The 25,073-nt window shown below is 32.9% G+C and overlaps 1 protein-coding gene across 1 annotated transcript in view; it reads right to left on the reverse strand.

Annotated features, from left to right (window-relative positions):
* Positions 1-25,073, reverse strand: part of Col24a1 (collagen type XXIV alpha 1 chain) — a 393,162-nt gene that overhangs the window by 283,170 nt on the left and 84,919 nt on the right. The window contains exons 10-13 of the mRNA XM_046443140.2: positions 24,749-24,802; positions 23,551-23,595; positions 11,663-11,716; positions 8,258-8,302 (exon numbers count right to left, since the gene is read on the reverse strand). Coding sequence (XP_046299096.1) covers positions 8,258-8,302; positions 11,663-11,716; positions 23,551-23,595; positions 24,749-24,802 — 198 coding nt within the window. The remainder of the gene's footprint in view (positions 1-8,257; positions 8,303-11,662; positions 11,717-23,550; positions 23,596-24,748; positions 24,803-25,073) is intronic.

Raw genomic sequence — 25,073 nt, forward strand, 5'->3', positions numbered from 1 at the left:
CTTAACAAGACTCCTAAAGTGCAAGAAGTAAAATCAACAATCAATATATGGGATGGAGTCAAACTACAAAGCTTCCTCTCAGCAAAGGAAACAATCAAGAACATACAGAATGGGAGAAAATCTTTACCACATGCACCTCAAACACAGCACTAATCTCCAGGATATATAAAGGACTCAAAAACCTTAACATTGAAAAAACAAATAACCTAATCAATAAATGGGCCAAGGACCTGAACAGATTTCACATACAATCGATGAAAAAATATATAAAAAAAGTTCAACATCTCTAGCAATTAGAGAAACGCAAATCAAAACTACTCTAAGATTTCCTCTCACTCCAGTCAGAATGGCAATTATCAATACAAGTAAAATAAATGTTGGTGAGGATGTGGGAAAAAGGTCCACTCATACATTCCTGGTGGGACTGAAAATTGAGGCAACCACTATGGAAAGCAGTATAGAAATTCCTTAGAAAACTTGGAATAAAACCACCATTTGACCCAGCTATTCCATTCCTCAGTTTATACCTACAGGATGCTAATAATTGCATACTATAGTAACATGGCCACATGAATGTTTACAGCAGCTCAATTCATAATAACCAAACTATGGAACCAAACTAGATGCTATTCAATAGATGAATGAATGGATAAAGAAATTGTAGTATATATAAACAATGGAATATTACTCATCCTTAAAGAAGAATGAAATGATGGTATTTGCCAGCAAATAGTTGGAGATGGATAATATCTTTCTAGGCAAAATGAGCCAATCCCCAAAACCAAAGGCCTAATGTTTTCTCTGATATGCAGATGAAGAACAGAGGTACTTTGGATTAGGCAGAGGGGAGTGAAGGGAGGGGAGGGGGTATGTAGGTAGGAAGGATGGTAGAATTAATCAGACATTATTACCCTATGTACATACATGATTACATGATCAGTGTGATTCTACATCATGTACAACTAGAAGAATGAGAAGTTATTCTCCATTTATATATGATGTGTCAAAATTCATTCTACTGTCATGTATAACTAGTTAGAATTAAAAAATTAAAAAAAAATATTTCATGAAGAAATGGAAATTAAAAATGAAAATCACAAGAAGGAGAAAGTACACTGAAAAAAAATAGTCAACTAAAGGGAAATCTAATTAAACTTAAAAACAAGAAATAAATCAAAATGATAGGAAATAAATATCATCTTATAATAATAACAATGAATGTTAATGGACTCAATTCATCAATAAAAAAACAAAGGCTGGCAGACTGGATTAAAAAACAAGACCCAACCATACACTGTCTCCAGGTGACTTATCTCATAAGCAAAGAAATCCACAGACTGAAGGTGAAAGGATAGGAAAAAACATATCACTCATGGATCTTGTAACAAGCAGGAGTTTCTAATCTCATATCAGATAAAAGTTGACTTCAAGCGGAAATTAATCGGAAGAAACTTAGAAGACCACTTCATACTGCTTAAGGGAACCATACAACAACAGGAAATAATAATCCTGAATATTAATGAAGCATCCAAACAATAAAGCATCTACATACATCAAACAAATCTTTCTCAATATCAAGAATCAAACAGACCACAACACAATAATACTGAGTGACTTTATCACACCTCTCTCATCAATGGGCAGATCTTCCAAACAAAAACTTAATATGGAAGCTGCAGAACTAAAAAAAAATACAATTAATAATTTAGACTTAACAGACATATATAGAGTATTTCATCCATCAATGACTGAATACATTTTCTTCTCAGCAGCACATAGAATGTTTTCTAAAATAGACCAGATAGTAGGCCACAAGCAACTCTTAGCAAATACACACACACACACACACACACATACACACACACATATAATACCAAGCATTCTATCAGATCATAATGGAATGAAATTAGAAATCAATAATAAGATAAAAAATAGGTATTACACTAATACCTGGAGGCTAAATGATTCACTACAGAATGATGAATGGAGAGCAGAAGTTATCAGGAGTAAAATAAAAAAAAATATTTAGAAGCAAATGAGAAGAGATGTATACAAGATATCAAAATTTCTGGGACACTATGAAGGTGGTTCTAAGAGGAAAGTTAATAGCATTGAGCTCATTCATTAAAAGAATAGAAAGATACCAAATAAATAATCTAACATTACACTTCAAGGCCTAGAAAAAGAAGAACAACCAACATCCAATCAGTAGAAGACAGGAAATAATTAATATCAGAGCCAAAATCAATGAAATTGAAGTTGAAAAAAATTTTAAATCAACAAAACAAAAAGTTGGTTCTTTTAAAGAATTAACAAAATTGATAAACCCTTAGCCAAGCTAACTAAAATAAAGAAAGAAAAAACTCGAATTGTTAAAACCTGTGATGAAAAAAGAAATATCACCACAGAGACTACTGAAATACAGAGGATAATCAGAAACTGTTTTGAAAAATTATATTCCAATATGCTTGAAAGTACTACTAAATCCTAGAAAGTTACAACCCACCCAAATTGAAACAGAAGGGCATAGAAATTTTAAACAAGAATTTCACATAAGGAAAGTGAAGCAGCTATCAAAAACTTATCAACAAAGAAAAGCCCAGGACTAGAAGGATTCTCAGAATAATTCTATTAGACCTTTAAAGAACTAACACCAATCCTCCTCAAAGTATTCCATGAAATAAAAAGATGGGAACCCTTCCAAACATATTCTATGAAGCTTGTATCACCCTGACCAAAATCAGACAAAGACGCATCAAAGAAAGAAAAATTCAGATCAATATCCTTGATGAAGATGCAAAACGTCTTCATAAAATACTGGCAAATTGCATACAAAAACACGTTAAGAATAGTGCACCATGATCAACTGGGTTTCATCCTAGGAATGTGAAGTTGGTTCAATATAAGAAAACCAATAAACATAATTCATCACATAAACAGACAAGAATTGCATGATTATCTCAATAGATGCAGAAAAAGCATTTCACAAAATATAGCAACCATTCATGTTTTGAACACTAGAAAACACAGAGATTGAAGGAACATACCTCAACCTTGTAAAAAACTATATACAACAAACCCAAGGAAAACATCATTCTAAATGGAAAAAGACTGAAAGCGTTCCTTCTAAAAACAGAAACAAGATAGGGATGGCCTCTTTCACTGCTTCTATTCAATATTGTCTTTGAAATTCTAGTCAGAGTAATTAGGCAAAAGAATGAAATTAAAGGACTATGAATAGGAAAAGAAGAGTTCAAACTATTTCTGTTTGCTGAGAACAATGATTCTATATTTAGAAGATCGAAAAACTCCACTAGAAAATTTCTAGAACATGAAATGAATTCAGCAAAGTAGTAGGATACAAAATTAATACAAATAAATCAATTGTGCTCCTATACACCAATGAAGAATCAGCTGAAAGAGAAATTAGGAAAAACATCCCATTCACAAAAGCCTCAAAACAAAACAAACAAACAAAAACCTTGGGAATCAATTTAACAAAAGAGGTGAAGGACCTTACAATAAAAATTACAGAACACTAAATAAAGAAATTGAGGAAGACCTTAAAAGATAGAAAGACCCTTGCCCCATGTTCCTGGATAGGAAGAATTAATATTGTCAAAACGAAACAATTAAGAGCATGAAGAGACAGCCTACAGAATGGGAGAAAATCTTTGCCACCTGTACCTCAAATAAATACAGCATTAATCTCTAGGAGTTATAAAGAACTCAAACAACTTAATGCCAAAAACCACAAATAACTCAAGCAATAAACAGATAAAGGAACTGAACAGGCATTTCACAGAAGAAAGACAAATGATTAACAAGAAAATATATGAAAAAATGTTAAATGTCTCTAGCAATTAGATAAATTTGCAAACCAAAACTACAGTGAGATTTCATCTCACTCTGATAAGAATGGCAGTGATCAAGAATACAAGTAACAATAAATGTTGGCAAGGATGCAGGAAAAAGGTTCATTCACATATTTTGGGTAGGACTGGAAATTGGTGCAACTGCTATAGAAAACAGTATGGAGATTCCTCAAAAAATTGGAATAAAGCCACCTTTTGACCCAGCTATCCCACTCCTTAATATACATCCAAAGGAGTTAAAATCAGCATACTACAGTGACACAGCTATATTGATGTTTACAGCAGCACAATTCACAATAGCTAGCTATGGGATCAACCTAGATGCTCATCAACAGATGAATGGATAACAACAATGTTATATATATATATATATATATATATATATATATACACACACACACACACAATTGAGCATTATTCAGCCATAAAGAAGAATAACTTCATGACAGTTGCAAGTAAATGGATGGATCTGGAGATGACATACTAAGTGAAATAAGCCAGAGCCCAAAGCCAGATAGAATGTTTTTGCTGATATGTGGATGCTAACCTTATAATAAGCGGGGAGAAGGGAAGAATAAATATTGTGTAGACTAGACAAAGGGCAATGAAGAGAAGGGAGGAAAATAGGAAAAGGAAAGACAGTAGAATGAATTTGAAATGATTTTCCTACGTACTTTCATGAGTACACCATAGTGAATCCCACCATTGTGTACATCTATAAGAATGAAGACCTAATTAGAATAGAATATATTCCATACTTGTATAATTATATCAAAACGAATTCTACTGTTATGCATAACTAAAAAGAATCAATAAAATAAAATTAAAAGGTGTGGGAATGTAGCTCAGTGATAGAGCATCCCTGTATTCAATCTCAGTATCAAAAACATTTATAAGGGGGAATATTAATACATAGGATAGTATTCTGCAATAGTTTTTAAGATCATATTTGCCATAATTAACTTGTGGCTATGTGGCTGTAACTGTATCTTACTCTTAAGTTCTCAAAATTTCCTTATAAATATGGCCAAATCATTTGTGATAAAAATAAGATAAAAGTACATATAGCACACATGTACATGTACATATAGCATATAGTACCAGATTCTCTATATAAACATTAGTTAGGAAAAATGGGATACATGTGTTTTTCTATGAATCTTAATCAATTACAAATACATGTATCATAATTCAAAAAAAATTTTGCAAATTTTGCAACATAGGTTCTATTTTGCGGGTGTGATGCCAGGGATTGAACTCAGGGGCACTTGATCATTGAGCCACATCCCTAGCCCTATTTTGTATTTTCTTTAGAGACAGGGTCTCACTGAGCTGCTTAGTGCCTTGTTTTTGCTAAGGCTGGTTTTGAACTCACAATCCTCCTGTCTCAGCCTCCGGAGCTGCTGGTATTACAGGCATGTGCTATGGTGCCAGGTTACATAAGATACTATTGAAGAAAGAGACCAGCAATCATTTCATTCGCTATTTTCCCATCGATTTCTGGAGCTCTCTTTTTGAATTCAATAGAGCCCTACTGGATAATTTTATAATTCCCTATGAAGTAAGAAACCTGAAGTTATCTATACATTTTCTTGGAAGATTTTATAATTCATTATGTAATAGGAAACTAGAGTTGCCTATACATTGCTGATCAAGTTAATATATACATAAGACCAAGTCATTAGTAAATGAAATTGGTGACTACCTAAGTGATATATAACTGGGGCTTTGCAAAAATATTTGATTTACTCAAATGTCTACAATTCCCTATTGCAGATTGGTTCATCTTAAGATTGTATATACTTTAATTACAATAAGGAAGGTATGATTTAAGTACTAGAAGTAATTTAAAATTATTATAAATGATTTTCTTAGTTTTTTTTTTAAATTAATGGCATGATTTGATAGGAAGAGGATGGAAAAACTTAGAAGACATAGAATGGATAGAAAAAGAATAAAAAAGGTAAGATTGATCTAATGTCAATTTGAAAAGGCCCAGATCTTCTTATTTATATTAGGAATTTTATATGTAATATGAAGAGAGGTATTTCTGTCGAGGAAGATTTTATATGTAATATAAATTTATATATCATACATAGACTAAATTGTAAAGAACATACCAACATATTTGAGTGTAATTTTTAAAAGATAGCATATAAAATATTTAGAATAGTGCTTGTGAATAAAAACAGTGGTGATGATGCTAATGATGACAATACTTTCATAATTGTTACAAGACCAACTTTTAAGTTGATTGCATAAGCAGGAAAACAAAATGTTTGACTTGCTTTGTATTCTTGATAGTTTGGTTAAGTTTATCTCTAACATATTAAAATCCTCAAAGTGAAATTTTAAAATAGTTGTATCATATTTTGTCCAAATACCATAAAAAATAATTCATGACTCTTCTAAATAGTATGAGCAGAGGACAGAAAGCAAAAATATCTAAGCAGTTAGGGGAAGGATTCTGGATTAACATTCAGAGGAGCTATGCTCAATTCTTGATTGAACATTTTTAACTATGTGAATGTGAGAAAATCTTTTAATATCTCTGAACCTCATTTTCCCACATACTCTATCTTTAAGGAATATTACAAAGCTCCAAGGATAACATGTAAAATGATTTAAATATTATAGATTATTATAGATAGGTTATACATAGCTGCCATTTTTTATACCTGTTTCTTACTATGACAAAATACCTGAGAAAAACATCTAAGGGGAAGAAAGATTTTATTTTGGCTCATGGTTTCAATCATGATCATCTTTCTCCATTGCTATGGGCCTGTGGTGAGGAAGAGCATTCTGGTAGAGAGGATATGGTGAAGCTGCTCACATCATGGCAGCTAGAAAGTGGAAAGAGAATGACAGAGAGAAAGAAAGAGGTCAGAAATAAGATATACCCTTCAAGGGCATGCCCTGTAACCTACTTCCTCTAACTGAGCCCCACCTCCTACAATTTCCACTACCACCCAATAATCTATTTAATTATGAACCCACAAATGAATTAACCTATTGATGAGATCATAGCCATTATGATCCAATCATTTCCAAAAGCCCCACTTCTGAACATGGCTGCATTTGGGGGACCAAGTCATCAACATATGAAACTTTGGGAGACATTTCAAATCCAAATTATAACAAGGAATTATAAAATTATCTATTAGGATTCAAAAATAGAATCCAAGAAAACTGTGGAAAAATAGCAAATGAAATTATTACTAGGCCTTTTATTGGTACTTTTCTTTAAAGTTTTCAATGTGTCATTGCTTTAAAATATGCATTTGTAATAGATTTGGATCCTTAAAAGTTATATTTGAAAACACTTATATCCATTTTTATAACCATTAAAATTTTATTCAGGTGTATACCAAAGTTCTAAAAATATGGTTATAAAAACTTGATTTTTATCCTCATAAACTACAGAAAACAATGCAGCCTTTGACAGCTTACCCTAGAAAATGTATTCAAGTGGCAATAAAAACTGCACAGTGGAAAGCAGGTGGATAATTATCTATACTAACTTAGCCAGGACAACCTGAGCCAGGACAACTAACTTAGCTAGGACAACTTGTCTGGAACACTTTTCTCATCTTTTAAATAGCACAGTACTCAAGTATGTCAAAATTTTCTCCCATTTCTGAAAGTATTATATTACCTAGTAAATTCACTCTCCTTTAATTTTTTTTAATCTGGAAATATAAAAAGCTGTTGCAACCCGGTCTCTAAACTAACAGCTGAAACAGGCATTTTAGAAACCTCTAGAACATGAGGTTAAGTTTCTAAGACATCTCTTTGTGTAGGAATAGGTTGAATAGTGCTACCACTGGTGTTCCAAGCTGTTCACGCATTTTCTGTGACATTTTAGCTCCTTCAAAGGAGACAAAGGGGCTGGGTGCAATGGCACACACCTGTAATCCCCATGGCTTGGGAGGCTGAGGCAGGAGGATGGCAAATTCAAAGCCAGCCTCAGCAAAAGCCAGGTGCTAAGGAGCTCAGTGGGATCCTATCTCTAAATAAAATACAAAATGGGGCTAAGGATGTGGCTCAGTGGTCAAATGACCCTGAGTTCAATCCCTGGACACCCCCCATCACCGACAAAAAACAAAAAAAAAAGAGAGAGAGACAAGGGTTTCTCCACTGATATAGTAAATGGGTTTAGAAGTATTAAATTTAGAGTTATTTTTAAATCTAAATTTTCTTCTACATTCTTAAGTACCCCCATGATATACAAAGTAGCAAAAAAATTAAACTTTTTGAATGAGATGGATTATGCATGACAACAACAAAAGCAAAATGTATTCATATTTTAATGAGAACAAAAACACAAAATTAGATTATATTGCTCTATACTGAACTTCAAGAAAAAGGAATCAAGTTACCTGTCTTCCTTTAACACCCTTCTTTCCACGGATCCCAGGAATGCCCTATAATATAGAAAAGTCAAAATTTATATTTGCTGAATGAAATAAATACTACATATTTTTTGTCAAATATCAATTAATGAAGTATGCCAAAGATAGAAATAAATTGTCAAGTAAACTAGTGTGAAAAGCTTCAATATATTCATTTAACTGAAGCAGCCCCTTTCCTTCTTCAAAATAGAACTGATTGCATTTAGGAATTTACCCCATCCATACCTCCAAATGAGATCTTGACATACCCTGATGATAGTTATTTATTCAGAAGTAGGCACACTACCAATAATGGTACAACCAGACAAACAGGAAGATCTTATTTTCCTACCCAAAAAAGATGTACTCCTCTGTCTCCCTATTTTTATATGGATATAAACAAAGGTAAATTAACCCTTACACTGGCAATCTTGCAATTAAATGGGAAACTGGTCCTAGTGTAATGACAACAACAGGAAAGGCAAGGCAGAGAAGGCATCAATATGTTCGAGATCATCTTGCACCTATATCCCACTTAACCTATGGAATTCTTGTCATGTGAGAGGCAGTGGAGTATACTCCTTACGCAGTCAGGTTTTAGAGCCATAACATATAATACAAATCCTGGCTTTGCTCTTACTACCTTAAATATATTTTAAGACAATTTACTTTCTCTGTATGTCTCATTTTCTTCATCTATAATGAGAGTAATAACAATATTCATCTTAGGATTTGTGGGAATTAAAGGAATTACTTCATGTAAAGTATTTGCATTGTGTCTTATGTTATAGGCTGATCTGAAAATCAGCCCAGACTTACCCCATTTTGTTCAGATACCTCTGTATGAAGTTGGCCTCCTTTCCACATGAGCCCACTTGCACAGAAGCAAACACCTCCATCCCTACCTACTTACACCCTGACCACAATATCTTTGCTCTATGGGACTAATGCAAAATTGTTTTTCTGAGAATGTAATTTCTGAGAATATGACTCTATTTTTGTAATTTTCCATTTGTATGAAATGTACTTTGTGATTATGATTGCTTCTCCTGCCACCCTTTCTTTGTGATTTTAGGCCTTATAAGTATATTCCTACCTTCAGCTGGGGTTGAGGGTTGCAGAACTGCTTGGTTCTCTGCACTCTGAGCCCCAGTACGAAATAAAGCTTTTATCTTTACCTTCAAAGCTTTTATCTTTACCTGGAGAATTGTTTGCAAATTTGGGAATAGTGCCTTAACATTTACATCTACTGTTGTCACTTATTAGAATTTCCCTATTTTTAAGCCAGTTTTTGTTGGAGTTATCTATTACATGCTGTCTAAAGCATCCTACCTGATATAATCACTGAGTCATGTAGTCACCTATAAGCCTCATACTAAGAAATCTATTAAAGCCAGGCAACGCAGCACATGCCTATAGTTCCAGCTATTCCCAAGGCTGACACAAGAGGATTGCTCCAGCCTAGGAGTTCTAGACTACCTTGGGAAACAGAGCAAGACCCTTTCTCAAAGGAGAGGAAAGGATAAGAAAAGAAAATTTATACCATAACCATGTCCTTGGGTTTGATCGTACATACAGATATGTTGGAAGATATCATTGGCTTAAATAATTCATTCACTTTCAAGTCAAGTGTTTCCTGAATACTCATGTCTCATTGATTACCAAAAAAGAGTTTATAGGTGAACAAGAAGACTCATTTTGTTAGAACTTTATGTATCTTTACAAAACACATTGAGTTTTTTTTTTTTGAGGAAAAAAATGGATATTATCGTTTTCAAAGGTTGATTTTCCTAAATTATAGCAGGAAGGCTAACAACAATGCAGACAAAATCAAACAAGCATTTTCCACACATATGTTTATATGTATTTCACATACCATATGCATGGGGGTGTGCATGTGTGTGCACATGTGTGTTTATAATACCAATTTCCAAAAAGGGATATTTCTTTCTGTTTTCAGAGAAGACTATTTTTTTCTGCTTTTCCGTACTTAAGTGTTTTACTTAATAAAAACACCCAGTTTGCTCTATCATTTATGTCTTACTGAGTTCTGATGTAACCAAATAATATTAGGACATGGTATATGATAGACAGAATATGATGAAATGTCTTTATGTGTGTTGAGACATGTCTTCATACAAAACGAGGGAGTGTGATGACAGTATTGTGCCTGGTGATGGCCTGTGTCAACACTGGGCTTAAGATCCTTCAATACAAGATAACAACATTTTGCAAGAACATACAATTTTTGTTCATTAAATCATTTATTAGAAATACATTCTTGCAAAAAGATCAGAAAAGGACTATATCATAAGCAAAAGAATTATTAAAAATGTAAACTGAATATACTCCTTTGGGTGGAGAAGCAGTAGTTCAATTCTTTGCATAATGAACGGAAGATACCTTCTATTAGTGTGTCGTATCACATAAAGTTTAAGTGTCTTAGCTGCAATATTATGCTGAAGATATTTTTCGCCATTGAAAGAAATGACTTGTCATGTTCATCAAGGGAAAATTGTCATTTCATCTCACCAAAGACTGGACAAATTATCTTTACAGAATATTTAAACTCTTAAAATTATTATTTCTATGCAGGGCATGCACATGTAATTACCAGAAAATGTGAGGTAATTCACTCACTCAAAAACAATATATTTGAAAATATATTTAGCTAAGAATAACTTGTATTACTTTCAGTTGCAAAAAAAACTTTCTAGAAATAAAAATTCTGTTCTGAACTGCATTCTTACCATGATAGAGTTAAAAGCTAATTACTGAATATGATTCTGTAGTTTAAAATTTTGTAACAATATTCTAATATCATTTAATTTTATTTTTTCAATCCACAGAGTAAAAATGAAGGAATACAAATAATTGGACTGAATATAACCCTGAAAACTAGATATGAAGAAGTTTCAGTGTCAAAACTCACTATCTTGATTGGTTTTAGTATAACAGACCAGTTTACAAATATTCTATCTTTATTCATGAGCAACTCTAATTGCTCTTTCTTGGAGCAATCCTCCAATGATTAAATTAAACATAAATATGTCTCCTAAGACTTAATTCTTTACTACATATTATACTACAAAATATACTTGTTAACAACTTATATTCAAATTAAAGACTAACAAATTATAAAAATTTCATAATTAGATATTTTAATATGTATTTTTAAAAAATCATATTTAAAATATCTACATATGTTCATATAATGTTACTTCCTTATAAAAATCAATAAGGTTTAAGAAAATGTAATTATATTCTTGCAGGTGATGGTGGGTTTTCTTAAATCTGAATGCTCTCTCAGTAAGATTATCTTATATATATATATATAATCTGTTGTACACCATCATTACTAAATAGCATTAGAAATAAAATTTGAAAACTTACTCTTTCTCCTTCAGGTCCAATTTGTCCTGCTTCTCCAGGAGAGCCAATGAAACCCTTAAAAGATGAAAATAATATTTGTATTATTTCATCTCAATATTTACTCCATTAAGATTTCTAAACAGAAGTACTTTCAATTTTACTTATAGTAGTATAGAAGTATAAGATTTAAAGGTATTAAAGTATAAATAATTTTCTCTCAGTTGCTTTTCTTCCAAAAATTACAGGTCAATCTTTACATTAAAATAATGTAGAAAACTGAAGACACGGCAGTTAATAAAAATAAAAAGACCAAATTCTTTCCTCCACTGAATTTTATGGTGGGCAGGGAGAAAAAAAAAAATATATATATATATATATATACACACTAAAATGTAAAGTAGAAGGTAGGTATCAAAAGACTGTAAGAAGAGGCAGAAGAGATCCATTATAATATGAAAGGAGGTAAGGCAATCAAGGAAGGATTCAAAGGAGGCTGGCACTTGAGATTGGTCTACAATATAAGTAAAATCTTGATAAGTACAGGATGATGACAGCAGAAGATTGCTCCAAGAAAGAGCAATTAGAATAAGCAGAGACATATCAGAGGGTCTGTGTTAATGGTAATAAACACAGTGTTTATAAATGATAACTGATTGAATTTTTTGTGTGTAATGCTTCAAAAAAGACAAGGACCCATTCTGACCTCATGAAGTTTTTAATGTGGTTTGAGAAACAAAGGATACATATAAATAACAACACAAGATACTATGTTCTAACATACCTTAGTTATGCCTGTAGCAGATAGTCTATTTCACCAATTTTATAATGTATACTGTAGGTAGTTTGCAGCTAGATTAAAGAGTATTAAATGTCAAGATAAAAATTTATGACTTTATATTTTAGATAAATGGAAGCTAGGGACTTTGTGAGAGTTGTGCACTAATGTCAAAAAGTATTTCTAAAATATTAATCTGTTAATTAACACAGAATGTATCCAGAAAAATAAACACTTATTGTAGGAAAACCTGTTAGAATGCTCTTGCTCTCTCTATGGTCCATGTTTGAAGAATTAAGTGTTTAGATTACTGATTCAACTAGCATTATTTTAACATCTATTGTGTGCCAGGTGCTGGGATTTTAAATAAGAATGTGAGGCCTGGGGTTGTGGCTCAGTGGCAGAGTGCTTCCCTTGCACATGTGAGGTACTGGGTTCGATCCTCAGCACCACATAAAAATAAAAATTAAAAAATAAAGATATTTTTAAAAAGAATGTGAAAATCATTACCCTCAAAAAAGAGTATCATACAAATAAATAATTATAATATCATAATTGTGACATGATTATGTAACAGGTGATATGATAAATGCAAGACACAATGAAAACTATGGAAGCAGAATGGCCAGCTTTGCCTAAAGAGAAAATTAAGGTTGGTTTATTGAGGAGGCAACATTTGAGCTGAGTCTTGAAGAAATGGAAAGGTATGGCTAATATAATATGCTATCAGTCAATATACTGGAATGAAATGACACAGCATGTATAATGACTTGCAACTAGTTAGTTTATGTGGTTAGTGGACAAGAGGTTAGATTGGAAAAGGTAACAATTGTCCATCAGGAAAGGTCTTTTATACATGACAGAGAATTTGAAATTTATACTGTGAGTAATTAAAAAATAGATATGGTTTGTGTCTAAACAAAATGCAGTTTTTAAAACTCACTTGGATTTCAGTGGTCAACAGATCTTATCTCTTTTTAAGGACCAAGGCAAAGATGACTTTAAGGTTTATGGCTGGATTAATCCCCAAATGGTAAGCACTGAAGAAACACAAAAAGCAAACAAGGAAGGTGGTTTTGTAGAAAAGATGAGTTTTGTTAGTCACTTTGAGTTTGTGGTCATGCTGGAACATAAGTGTAATTATCTTAACAGAAAATTAGAGACATGGGACTCATAAAAAGAGTCCATAGAGATATAAAAGATTTGAAGGACAAATATGTCTGAAGCCTAGAAGGTAGATTAGAGCTCTGAGGAGAAAACAAAGAGAATAATCATCACTGACTTGAGAGAGGATGAAATGTAGATAGGAGAATAGTTTTAGGATACAGAGGAAAGACAAGTTACAAAAGAACTTGAAGCAGAAACAGGAGACCATTTTTCCTAGGTTATACATAAAGCCTACTTATTCTAAACTAGAGAATGGATGACTTTTCAGAGTAAATGTTCTGCAATGAGGATTAAATAAGTAAATGTCATTTGTACACTCATACATTATTCACAGCATTATTCACACAGTTAGCATTATTCACAATAGTCAAAAGGCAGAAGCTGCCCAAATGTTCATCAACAGATGAGCAGATAAACAAAATGTGATATATACATACAATGGAATAAATACTGTGTTTAAGCCTTAAAAAGGAAGCAATTCTGAGACATGCCATAACACAGATGAACCTTGATGACCATTATGCTAAGTGAAACAAGACAGTCAAAAGGACAGATATTATTTAGGCACCTGTTTCCATTAGGTATGTAAAGTAATAAAATGTTTAGGGAGAATAAGTAGAAGACCAGGGTTGGGGTTGAGGTGGGGGTAGTTATTAATGGGTTCAGAATTTCAATTTGGGAAGTATAACAGTTCTGAGATGGATAGCGGTGGTGGCTGCACAACAATGTGAATGAATTTTATGCCTTTGACTGTTCACTTAAAAATGGTTAAAATGGCAAATTTTATGTTGTGTTATTTTACCATAATTTTAAAAATTAAAACAGAAAATGTCTTAGGAATCATTTCTAAGTAGCTTGGAATAAAAATTTTACCACGGATTTAGTTCCTGAGGAACAGAACTAGCTGAGTGTTGTCAAAGGAGGAGGAATATTTTTTAAAAATAAGGCAAAAACACACATAAAATTATCTCATGTACTACAGATTGTATGAAGAAGCAAAAAATAAGAAAAAATTAGTTCTTTTCTATTTAACTTTAATAAAATAAAACATCTATAATTTGCTTACTTGACAGCCAAGCAGCTGGAGAATGGGAATGTTTCTTTTAAAATAAGAACACAAAAGCACTTGGTATTATCATGACAAAATCTGTAAGCTTTAATTATCAGTTACAGTTGACTGATTGTAAACAGATAAATTTTATTTTAATGTACTTTTGTTTTGGTTATAAATAAATTAAATAGACATCCTAATGGATGCATCTATCATAAACTTTTAAATAACTAACTGAGAACATAGATTTGAAAAGTCAGACTTCAGTTCAACATAGCCTATGCAGGCTATAAAAATGATATAAAAAACTGATATATAAAACTGATAATTAAATATTTTAAAGGGAATAATGCTATGAGTACCCGCCAAAGAAATCACACAAAGTTGTGGTAATTCTCAAAATACCACCACTAAACTAGAGGTGTGTAATGCAACAAATAATATCTATTTTAAAAACCTGGTATAGTTTTGATCTTAAATGTCCCTGAAAGTCCATGTGTTAAGGCTTGGTCCCTTGGGTGATATTATTAGGAGGTAGTGGAACTTTTCAGAGGTAGAGCCTAGTGAGAGGACCCCCAAGTCACTGAGGGCATGAGGATTGTTGGACCTTGGTCCCTTTCTCTCTATTTTGCTTCTTGGCTCATAATGTAGTTTTATTCCATTATATATTGCCATGATATATAGACTCACCATAGGCCCAAAGTGATGAGGCCAACTGATCATGGACTAAAATATCCACAAAATAAACTGTTTTCCTCTTCATATGTTGCTTATCTCAGGTATTTTATTATAATAACAGAAAGTTGACTAAAACAATAAGAATATGTATTTTTTGCTTTTAGATTAAAGGCAGTAGATTCAGAGAGTGAGAATTTTGTGTCACCAGCAGGACCAATAAGAGGGTCAGTTGAAGTCATACATACTTTTACTATTTGAGGCACTTTGCATATTATAACCCAAAAAAAATGCCAAAGGAGAGTTTAAAATTTTATGGTCTGTTTTAAATGTTTACATTTAATATAGTAATTCTCTTAAAAACAAAAATGCAGTCAAACAACTACCAGTAAAAAGATAGTATATTATGTGACTCACAAAAATGTTCATTCACAATGAATAACATGTAGTATTATTGTCCAGCAACAGGAAACAAATTAAAAGAAAAAAATATTATAATCCTATAAGTACATTACTGTGATTTTTGTCTTTTTAACCAGATTTGAAGTTTGTGTCAAAAGTCTACATTTGAGACCATTTGTAAATAAATGTGAAATGCCTTCCAGATTGCATCAGCATTCTCATAGAGCAAATTTTCAAGATAAAATAAAACATAAATTGTGGAAATGTCTTCATAATGTGTAAATTTCTATATAAATGATACTTGGTCATTATTTTATTACAATTTCCTAAAATGACTAATTACATACTTAAATCAATAATAAAAAAGAGTAGATATGACTTGAAAAATATTTCTATGAAGCTGATTGTCAAAACCTAAAAGTACAATTTAAAGTATTACAGCTTACACAAGAATTTTCAATACAAATGAGAAAAAAATCACTAAGAAAAAAATGTATAATGCAGTATAAAAAAGAATTTATAAAGTTATATGAATCACTAAAGCAAGATGAGAAAATGCAGTAACAATAAGCAGTACAGTATATACTCCAAATGTGTACAAGACACACATTAGCTCATGCACAAAAGAAACTCTCAAATTCAAATAATCAATATAGAGAAGAAGCTGAGTTTTGGAACATGGCAGTGGGCGTGGAGAGATCAAGTCTCTGACCTCTTCAGCTGCGCGGGCATAGGGAGTTGTAAACCATCTAAATGCTGTTTGCTCAGGATCATTAGGCAATGCTGAGCTGACGTGGATCTGGGGCGAACAGTCTGGAACTCTCAGAACACACACGGAGCCCGGATCAGCTGAATTCAAGCTCCCGTTTGCCTGTGTCCCGCAGACAAACCGCTGTGACTCAGCACTAAACGATCCCGCTGAAACAACTGGTCGGCCCTTCTGAACCTGCGGAGGTTAATACCAACCGAGTCTTCATAGGCAGTGGCCACAGGATTGAGACGGGGCTTGGGAGAGCCAGTCAGGACCCACCCGTTGCATTGGTCACCCGGTAAAGGGAACGAACTGTCGCCATTTGCATGGGATACCACCATGGCAGAGAACTGACGACATCAGAATGCAGCGGAGGAGATAACTTCATTGAAACCGGCGGCGACAGCATCAAATAAATTTATAGGAGTAAACAGTAACTCAGCAGTCAAACAGAACAAGAAGTAACATGAGCAGCATGAAAAAGCAAGGAAGAAAAGGAGTACAAACAATGCAGGACAGCCTAAATATTCAGGAGGACCTAGAGGCATCAGAAAAATGGCCAAATAAAGAACTCAAAGAATACCTTAGACAGATGGAATGGAATCTTAAAGAGGATATGAGACAGCAAATTCAAACAGTGAAAGAACACATTGAAAATGAATTACATAAACAGATAAAAGAAGCAAATAAGCATCTTTATCAGGAGACAGAGATTATAAAAAAAAATCAAACAATAATTCTAGAAATGCAGGAAACTATAAACCAAATTAAAAACTCAAATGAGAGTATCACTAACAGAGTGGAGCAAGTAGAAGCCAGAATGTCAGATAATGAAGACAAAATATATCATCTTGAAAAGAGTCTAGCCAACTCAGAAAGGCTGGTAAAAAATCACGAGTAAAACATCCAAGAGATATGGGATAACATAAAAAAACCAAACTTAAGAGTCATCGGGATAGAGGAAGGTATAGAGGTTCAAACCAAGGGAATGAGCAATCTGCTGAATAAAATAATTATAGAAAACTTTCCAGAACAAAAAAAGGATACGGATATACAAATTGTCAATGCATACAGGACACCGAGCATACAAAATCACAGTAGACCAACGCCAAGACACATTGTTATGAAGATATCCAATATACAGAACAAAGAGAAAATACTAAAAGCTACAAGAGAAAGTAGGCAGATTACATTCAGGGGTAAACCAATAAGGTTAACAACAGATTTTTCATCACAGACGCTGAAAGCGAGAAGATCCTGGAACAACGATTTTCAAACACTGAAGACAATGGATGCCAACCAAGAATTTTGTATCCAGCAAAATTAAGCTATAGGTACGACAACGAAATAAAAATCTTTCATGATAAACAAAAGTTAAAAGAATTTGCAGCCAGAAAACCAGCACTGCAAAGCATCTTGAGCAAAACACTACACGAGGAAGAAATGAAAAACAATAACCAAAACCAACGATGGGAAGTACCTCAGTAAAGACAGAGGGCGGGGGGAAAGCTAATCATGGAGAAACAAACTAAATTAAAAAAAAAAAAGATAAATAATCAAACATGGCTGGAAGTACAAACTATATATCAATAGTAACTCTAAATGTTAATGGCTTAAACTCTCCAATAAAGCAACATAGGCTGGTAACATGGATTAAAAAAACAAATCCAACAATATGCTGCCTCCAGGAGACACATCTGATTGGAAAAGACATACACAAGCTGAAGGTGAAAGGTTGGGAAAAAATATACCACGCACACAGTCCTCATAAGCAAGCAGGGGTGGCCATCCTCATATCAAATAAAATCGACTTCAAGACTAAGTTAATCAAAAGGGATAAGGAAGGACATTATATACTGTTAAAAGGAACCATTCACCAACAAGACATAACAATTATCAATATTTATGCACCAAATAAGGGTGCTGAGACGTTCATAAAACAAACTCTCCTAAAGTTCAAGAATCAAATAGACCACAACACAATAATTATGGGTGATTTCAACACACCTCTCTCACCATTGGACAGATCCTCCAAACAAAAGTTGAATAAAGAAACTATAGAACTCAATATCACAATCAATAACCTAGACTTAACTGACATATATAGTATATATCAACCATCATCAAGTGGATATACTTTTTTCTCAGTAGCACATGGATCCTTTTCAAAAATAGACCACATATTATGCCATAGGGCAACCCTCAGTAAATATAAAGGGGTAGAGATAATACCATGCATTTTATCTGATCATAATGGAATGAAACTGGCAATCAATGATAAAAGAAGGAAGGAAAAACCCTAAATCACATGGAAAATGAACAATATGTTACTGAATGATCAATGGGTTACAGAAGACATAAAGGAGGAAATCAAAAAATTCTTAGAGATAAATGAAAATACAGACACAACATATCGGAATCTATGGGACACAATGAAAACAGTTTTAAGAGGGAAATTCATCGCCTGGAGGTCATTCCTCAAAAAAAGAAAAAACCAACAAATAAATGAGCTCACACTTCATCTCAAAGCCCTAGAAAAGGAAGAGCAAAACAACAGCAAATGTAGCAGAAGGCAAGAAATAATTAAAATCAGAGCGGAAATCAACGAAATTGAAACAAAAGAAACTATAGAAAAAATTGACAAAACTAAAAGTTGGCTCTTCGAAAAAATAAATAAGATGAACAGACTCTTAGCCATGCTAATGAAGAGAAGAAGAGAGAGAACTCAAATTACTAACATACGGGATGAAAAAGGCAATACCACAACAGATGCTACAGAAATACAGAAGACAATTAGAAATTATTTTGAAAACCTATATTCCAATAAAATAGAAGATAGTGAAGACATCGATAAATTTCTTAAGTCATATGATTTGCCCAAACTGAGTCAGGAGGATACACACAATTTGAACAGACCTATATCAATGGATGAAATAGAAGAAGCAATCAAAGACTACCAACCAAGAAAAGCCCAGGACCGGATGGGTATACAGCGGAGTTTTACAAAACCTTTAAAGAAGAATTAATACCAATACTTTTCAAGTTATTTCAGGAAATAGAAAAAGAGGGAGCTCTTCCAAATTCATTCTATGAGGCCAACATCACCCTGATTCTGAAACCAGACAAAGACACCTCAAAGAAAGGAAACTACAGACTAATATCTCTAATGAACCTAGATGCAAAAATCCTCAATAAAATTTTGGTGAATCGGATACAAAAACACATCAAAAAAATTGTGCACCATGATCAAGTAGGATTCAACCCTGGGATGCAAGGATGGTTCAATATACAGAAATCAATAAATGTTATTCACCACATCAATAGACTCAAAGATAAGAACCATATGATCATCTCGATAGACGCAGAAAAAGCATTTGAAAAAGTACAGCATCCCTTTATGTTCAAAACATAAGAAAAACTAGGGATAACAGGAACTTACCTTAACATTGTAAAAGCTATCTATGCTAAGCCTCAGGCTAGCATCATTCTGAATGGAGAAAAATTGAAGGCATTCCCTCTAAAATCTGGAACAAGACAGGGATGCCCTCTATCAACACTTCTATTCAATATAGTTCTCGAAACACTGGCCAGAGCAATTAGACAGACAAAAGAAATTAAAGGCATAAAAATAGGAAAAGAAGAAATTAAATTATCACTATTTGCAAATCACATGATTCTATACCTAGAAGACCCAAAAGGGTCTACAAAGAAACTACTAGAACTAATAAATGAATTCAGCAAAGTGGCAGGATATAAAATCAACACACATAAATCAAAGGCATTCCTGTATATCAGCGGCAAATCCTCTGAAATGGAAATGAGGACAACCACTCCATTCACAATATCCTCAAAAAAAATAAAATATTTGGGAATCAACCTAACAAAAGAGGTGAAAGACTTATACAATGAAAACTACAGAACCCTAAAGAGAGAAATAGAAGAAGATCTTAGAAGATGGAAAAATATACCCTGTTCATGGATAGGCAGAACTAACATCATCAAAATGGCGATATTACCAAAAGTTCTCTATAGGTTTAATGCAATGCCAATCAAAATCCCAATGGCATTTCTTGTAGAAATAGATAAAGCAATCATGAAATTCATATGGCAAAATAAAAGACCCAGAATAGCAAAAGCAACTCTAAGCAGGAAGTGTGAATCAGGCAGTATAGCGATACCAGATTTCAAACTATACTACAGAGCAATAGTAACAAAAACAGCATGGTACTGGTACCAAAACAGGCGGGTGGACCAACGGTACAGAATAGAGGACACAGAGACTAATCCACAAAGTTACAACTATCTTATATTTGATAAAGGGGCTAAAAGCATGCAATGGAGGAAGGATAGCATCTTCAACAAATGGTGCTGGGAAAACTGGAAATCCATATGTAACAAAATGAAACTGAATCCTCTTCTCTCAACATGCACAAAAGTTAACTCAAAATGGATCAAGGAGCTTGATATCAAATCAGAGACTCTGCGCTTGATAGAAGAAAAAGTTGGCTCCAATCTACATATTGTGGGGTCGGGCTCCAAATTCCTTAATAGGACACCCATAGCACAAGAGTTAATAACAAGAATCAACAAATGGGACTTACTCAAACTAAAAAGTTTTTTCTCAGCAAGAGAAACAATAAGAGAGGTAAATAGGGAGCCTACATCATGGGAACAAATTTTTACTCCTCACACTTCAGATAGAGCCCTAATATCCAGAGTATACAAAGAACTCAAAAAATTAAACAATAAGATAACAAATAACCCAATCAACAAATGGGCCAAGGACCTGAACAGACACTTCTCAGAGGAGGACATACAATCAATCAACAAGTACATGAAAAAATGCTCACCATCTCTAGCAGTCAGAGAAATGCAAATCAAAACCACCCTAAGATACCATCTCACTCCAGTAAGATTGGCAGCCATTATGAAGTCAAACAACAACAAGTGCTGGTGAGGATGTGGGGAAAAGGGTACTCTTGTACATTGCTGGTGGGACTGCAAATTGGTGCGGCCAATTTGGAAAGCAGTATGGAGATTCCTGCGAAAGCTGGGAATGGATCCACCATTTGACCCAGCTATTCCACTTCTCGGACTATTCCCTGAGGACCTTAAAAGAGTGTACTACAGGGATACTGCCACATCGATGTTCATAGCAGCACAATTCACAATAGCTAGACTGTGGAACCAACCCAGATGCCCTTCAATAGATGAATGGATAAAAAAAATGTGGCAGTTATACACAATGGAGTATTACGCAGCACCAAAAAATGACAAACTCATGGAATTTGCAGGAAAATGGATGGCATTAGAGCAGATTATGCTAAATGAAGCTAGCCAATCCCTAAAAATCAAATGCCAAATGTCTTCTTTGATATAATGAGAGCAACTAAGAACAGAGCAGGGAGGAAGAGCAGGAGGAAAAGATTAACATTAAACAGAGACATGAGGTGGGAGGGAAAGGGAGAGAGAAGGGAAATTGCATGGAAATGGAAGGAGACCCTCATTGTTACACAAAATTACATATAAGAGGTTGTGAAGGGAATGGGAAAAAAACAAGGAGAGAAATGAATTACAGTAGATGGGGTAGAGAGAGAAGATGGGAGGGGAGGGGAGGGGGGATAGTAGAGGATAGGAAAGGTAGCAGAATACAACAGTTACTAATATGGCATTATGTAAAAATGTGGATGTGTAACCGATGTGATTCTGCAATCTGTATTTGGGGTAAAAATGGGAGTTCATAACCCACTTGAATCTAATGTATGAAATATGATATGTCAAGAGCTTTGTAATGTTTTGAACAACCAATAAAAAAAAATAAAAGAGGACCAAAAAAAACCAAAAAACAAATAATCAATATAGAATCTACATAGGAAGTGCATGCCCTGTGCTAGGCACTGGGCTTTATTTAAGAATGCTAATCTTATTTAATTCTTACAACTAAGTTTCATTATTATAAATTCCTAAGAAAAATGAAGCACAGAAGGGCTGAATGACATCTGAAAACACAAAGCTAGTAGAAAAAGGATTATCAAAAAAACACGTAGCCTAACTCTACAGCCCATGTTCTTAATCACAAATCCCCTCTTGCTTCCCAAATCCAACTAGCCATGTGATTTCAGTTCAATTTTTACTAAAAAATACATAAATTTCCCCATTATATTTTTATATATTGCAAGAATAAATAAATTGGTATAGTGGAAACAACAGAGATAAAGGTAGCTTGGCTCCAGGTCTAGTAAGCAATAACTGCCAAAGTTAAGCTCCTTAGCAAGCTATTTTTCCCTTGTAAAATATGGATGGTAGTTCTGTTCTCCTACTTTGCAGGGCTGATAGAAAAATAAAGATTAAAACACATATAAAAGTATTTGAAAAAGTTTAATATTTTTGTAGATGTAAAACATCATTATTTAAAGGCTTTATGCTTATTTCTAAAATGCAGTATTGATAATAAAAGAAAAATAAGTAGGCTTAGGAAAATACCTGGCTATTTAAAATAAAGAATTTTTAAAGACAAAAATTTAATTTATTTTTTAATTATCATAGAACCATCTTTGATTTTAAGTTGTAGCACCCAACATATATCATAATAACATGTACTCTCTTAATTATTAAAAGTGGCTAACATTTCATTTAATGGTTTGGAAGTAGATGGGATGTTCAAAATATAATAAGCTTATTTCCTTCTTTATAGATGTTTCCTTACCCCTTATAATTTTTACAAGGTAAACTTACTTTCACCTTGAACTACTAAGATTCTCTCCAACTTTTCAATTTTTTTCATGATGACTTTTAGTTTTGTGTATGTTCATGTATACACAATAGTACAAATGTTTATAAAGCACATTCTAACATGTCAGACATTAGGATAAGAACTGGAAATTAATAGAAAATAACACTGCAAAGCCTAGTACTATCAGACTCTTTTCTGTGGCATAAAATCGAAACAGTAAGCATATTCTTTTCAGACTAAGCTTGCATTAAATTCAGATCTCCTAAAATAAGGCAGAAAAATGGTAAATACTTGGTGTATTTCGTTCTACTTTTAGTTAAACACACTTAACAAAATGATGAAAATGCTTACTTACTCGTATACCTTTAGGACCTGGATTACCTTCTGGTCCAGCTAAACCCTAGTGTGAACAAAAGACATTGTCATCATACTATAATGCTTTTAAAAACTTATTAACAAAAAGATTAATAAAAATATAAACAGCTATCATTTAAATATTATCAAATTCAAACTTTCTATTTAGAAAACTCTAATGAAAATTACAAATGTGCAAGGAATGTCAGTACCAAAAGATTCTTTGAATATAATGTATACACAAATATATTTTAGTTATCTAAATATAATACATTAATATATATTATCAGATAAAAATTTTTTCACTGAAATATTTCTCATTTCTATATTGTTTTAAAACACTTCAAGTTAACTTACTCTAAAAGATATCCCCATACATTTTAAAAGATAAATACATTTTAAATTTTAAATCAATGTCCATATGCTGAAGTATTCATATTTTATATTTCTCAGACAACATATATCATCTCTTAATCATAGCAGTATAATGTATAATACCTCTACTTATTTTTGAAGGCATAACAATAGACTTTGTTAAAATAGATTGTTTTTTAGATTTATTATTCCCTTCATTCCTAAGAATACAAAAAAGATAACAAATGCAGACTTCAACATTTAATTAATTAATTTTAGAAATAATCAGTTCTTGAAAGCCTAGGAAGGAAAACTTGCTCTATTATTAGTCACATTAAGAAGTTAGGGAAAGTTATGAAATTAGAGGAAAATACATATGAAATGATTAAATAAATTTTCAAAGCAGTATAACAAAAGAACTGAATTCAATTTAGATAAAAGTATTTGATAGTGGCAACTATTTCCCAGGTTTTTGTAAGTGTGTTATTAAAAAATAATGCTTATAATGGACAGTCTTAAAACTAAAAACTCTTTCTTTTACTTCATTTTGGTCAATGGCATGAAGCTGTTTTAAGAACTTATTAGACTCTTGGGTATTTTAATTTTGAAGGTTCCACTGCATAATCACATTAAACATGTTTAAAAGCCCCACTCCCATTTCAAACAAAACTTTCAAAGTAAAATTTTTGAAAAAAATTTACAACTTTGATTTTTAAATTATTTCTCTTTCATTATTTAATAAAAGTAAACCTACTGTTATTTGAACATTAACTCTCAAAATCAGAACATACAATGTATTCACCAAGAGAAATATAAAAGGAGAAATGTAAATATAGTTACTGCACCTGCCTGCCAGGGTAACCAGGTGAACCAATATTACCAGTCCCTCCTGGAATTCCCTGAAATGAGAAATAAAATAAATAAAACAATATAACCAAGCCAATGGAGTCCAAAAGAAACAAATTTGGTGCATTTATAATTGCTAAGTATGGAAAGAACTTTTCCACATTAAATTATTGAATCTTGAATATTTCTTATCTGACTGAAATCAACTGTTTGAAAGAAAATGAACCAAAATTGCTAAATAAAAATAGGAGACAGTTTAGTTTAGGGTCCTGAATGAGATGCTGATAATTAATAATGATAAATTTGGAATGGAAAAATCTAGTG

The sequence above is a fragment of the Marmota monax genome, unplaced genomic scaffold (assembly GCF_021218885.2).
Source record: "Marmota monax isolate L192 unplaced genomic scaffold, Marmota_monax_Labrador192_F-V1.1 WCK01_AAM20220418_F8-fsc00046, whole genome shotgun sequence".
In the NCBI taxonomy this organism is placed as follows: Eukaryota; Metazoa; Chordata; class Mammalia; order Rodentia; family Sciuridae; genus Marmota; species Marmota monax.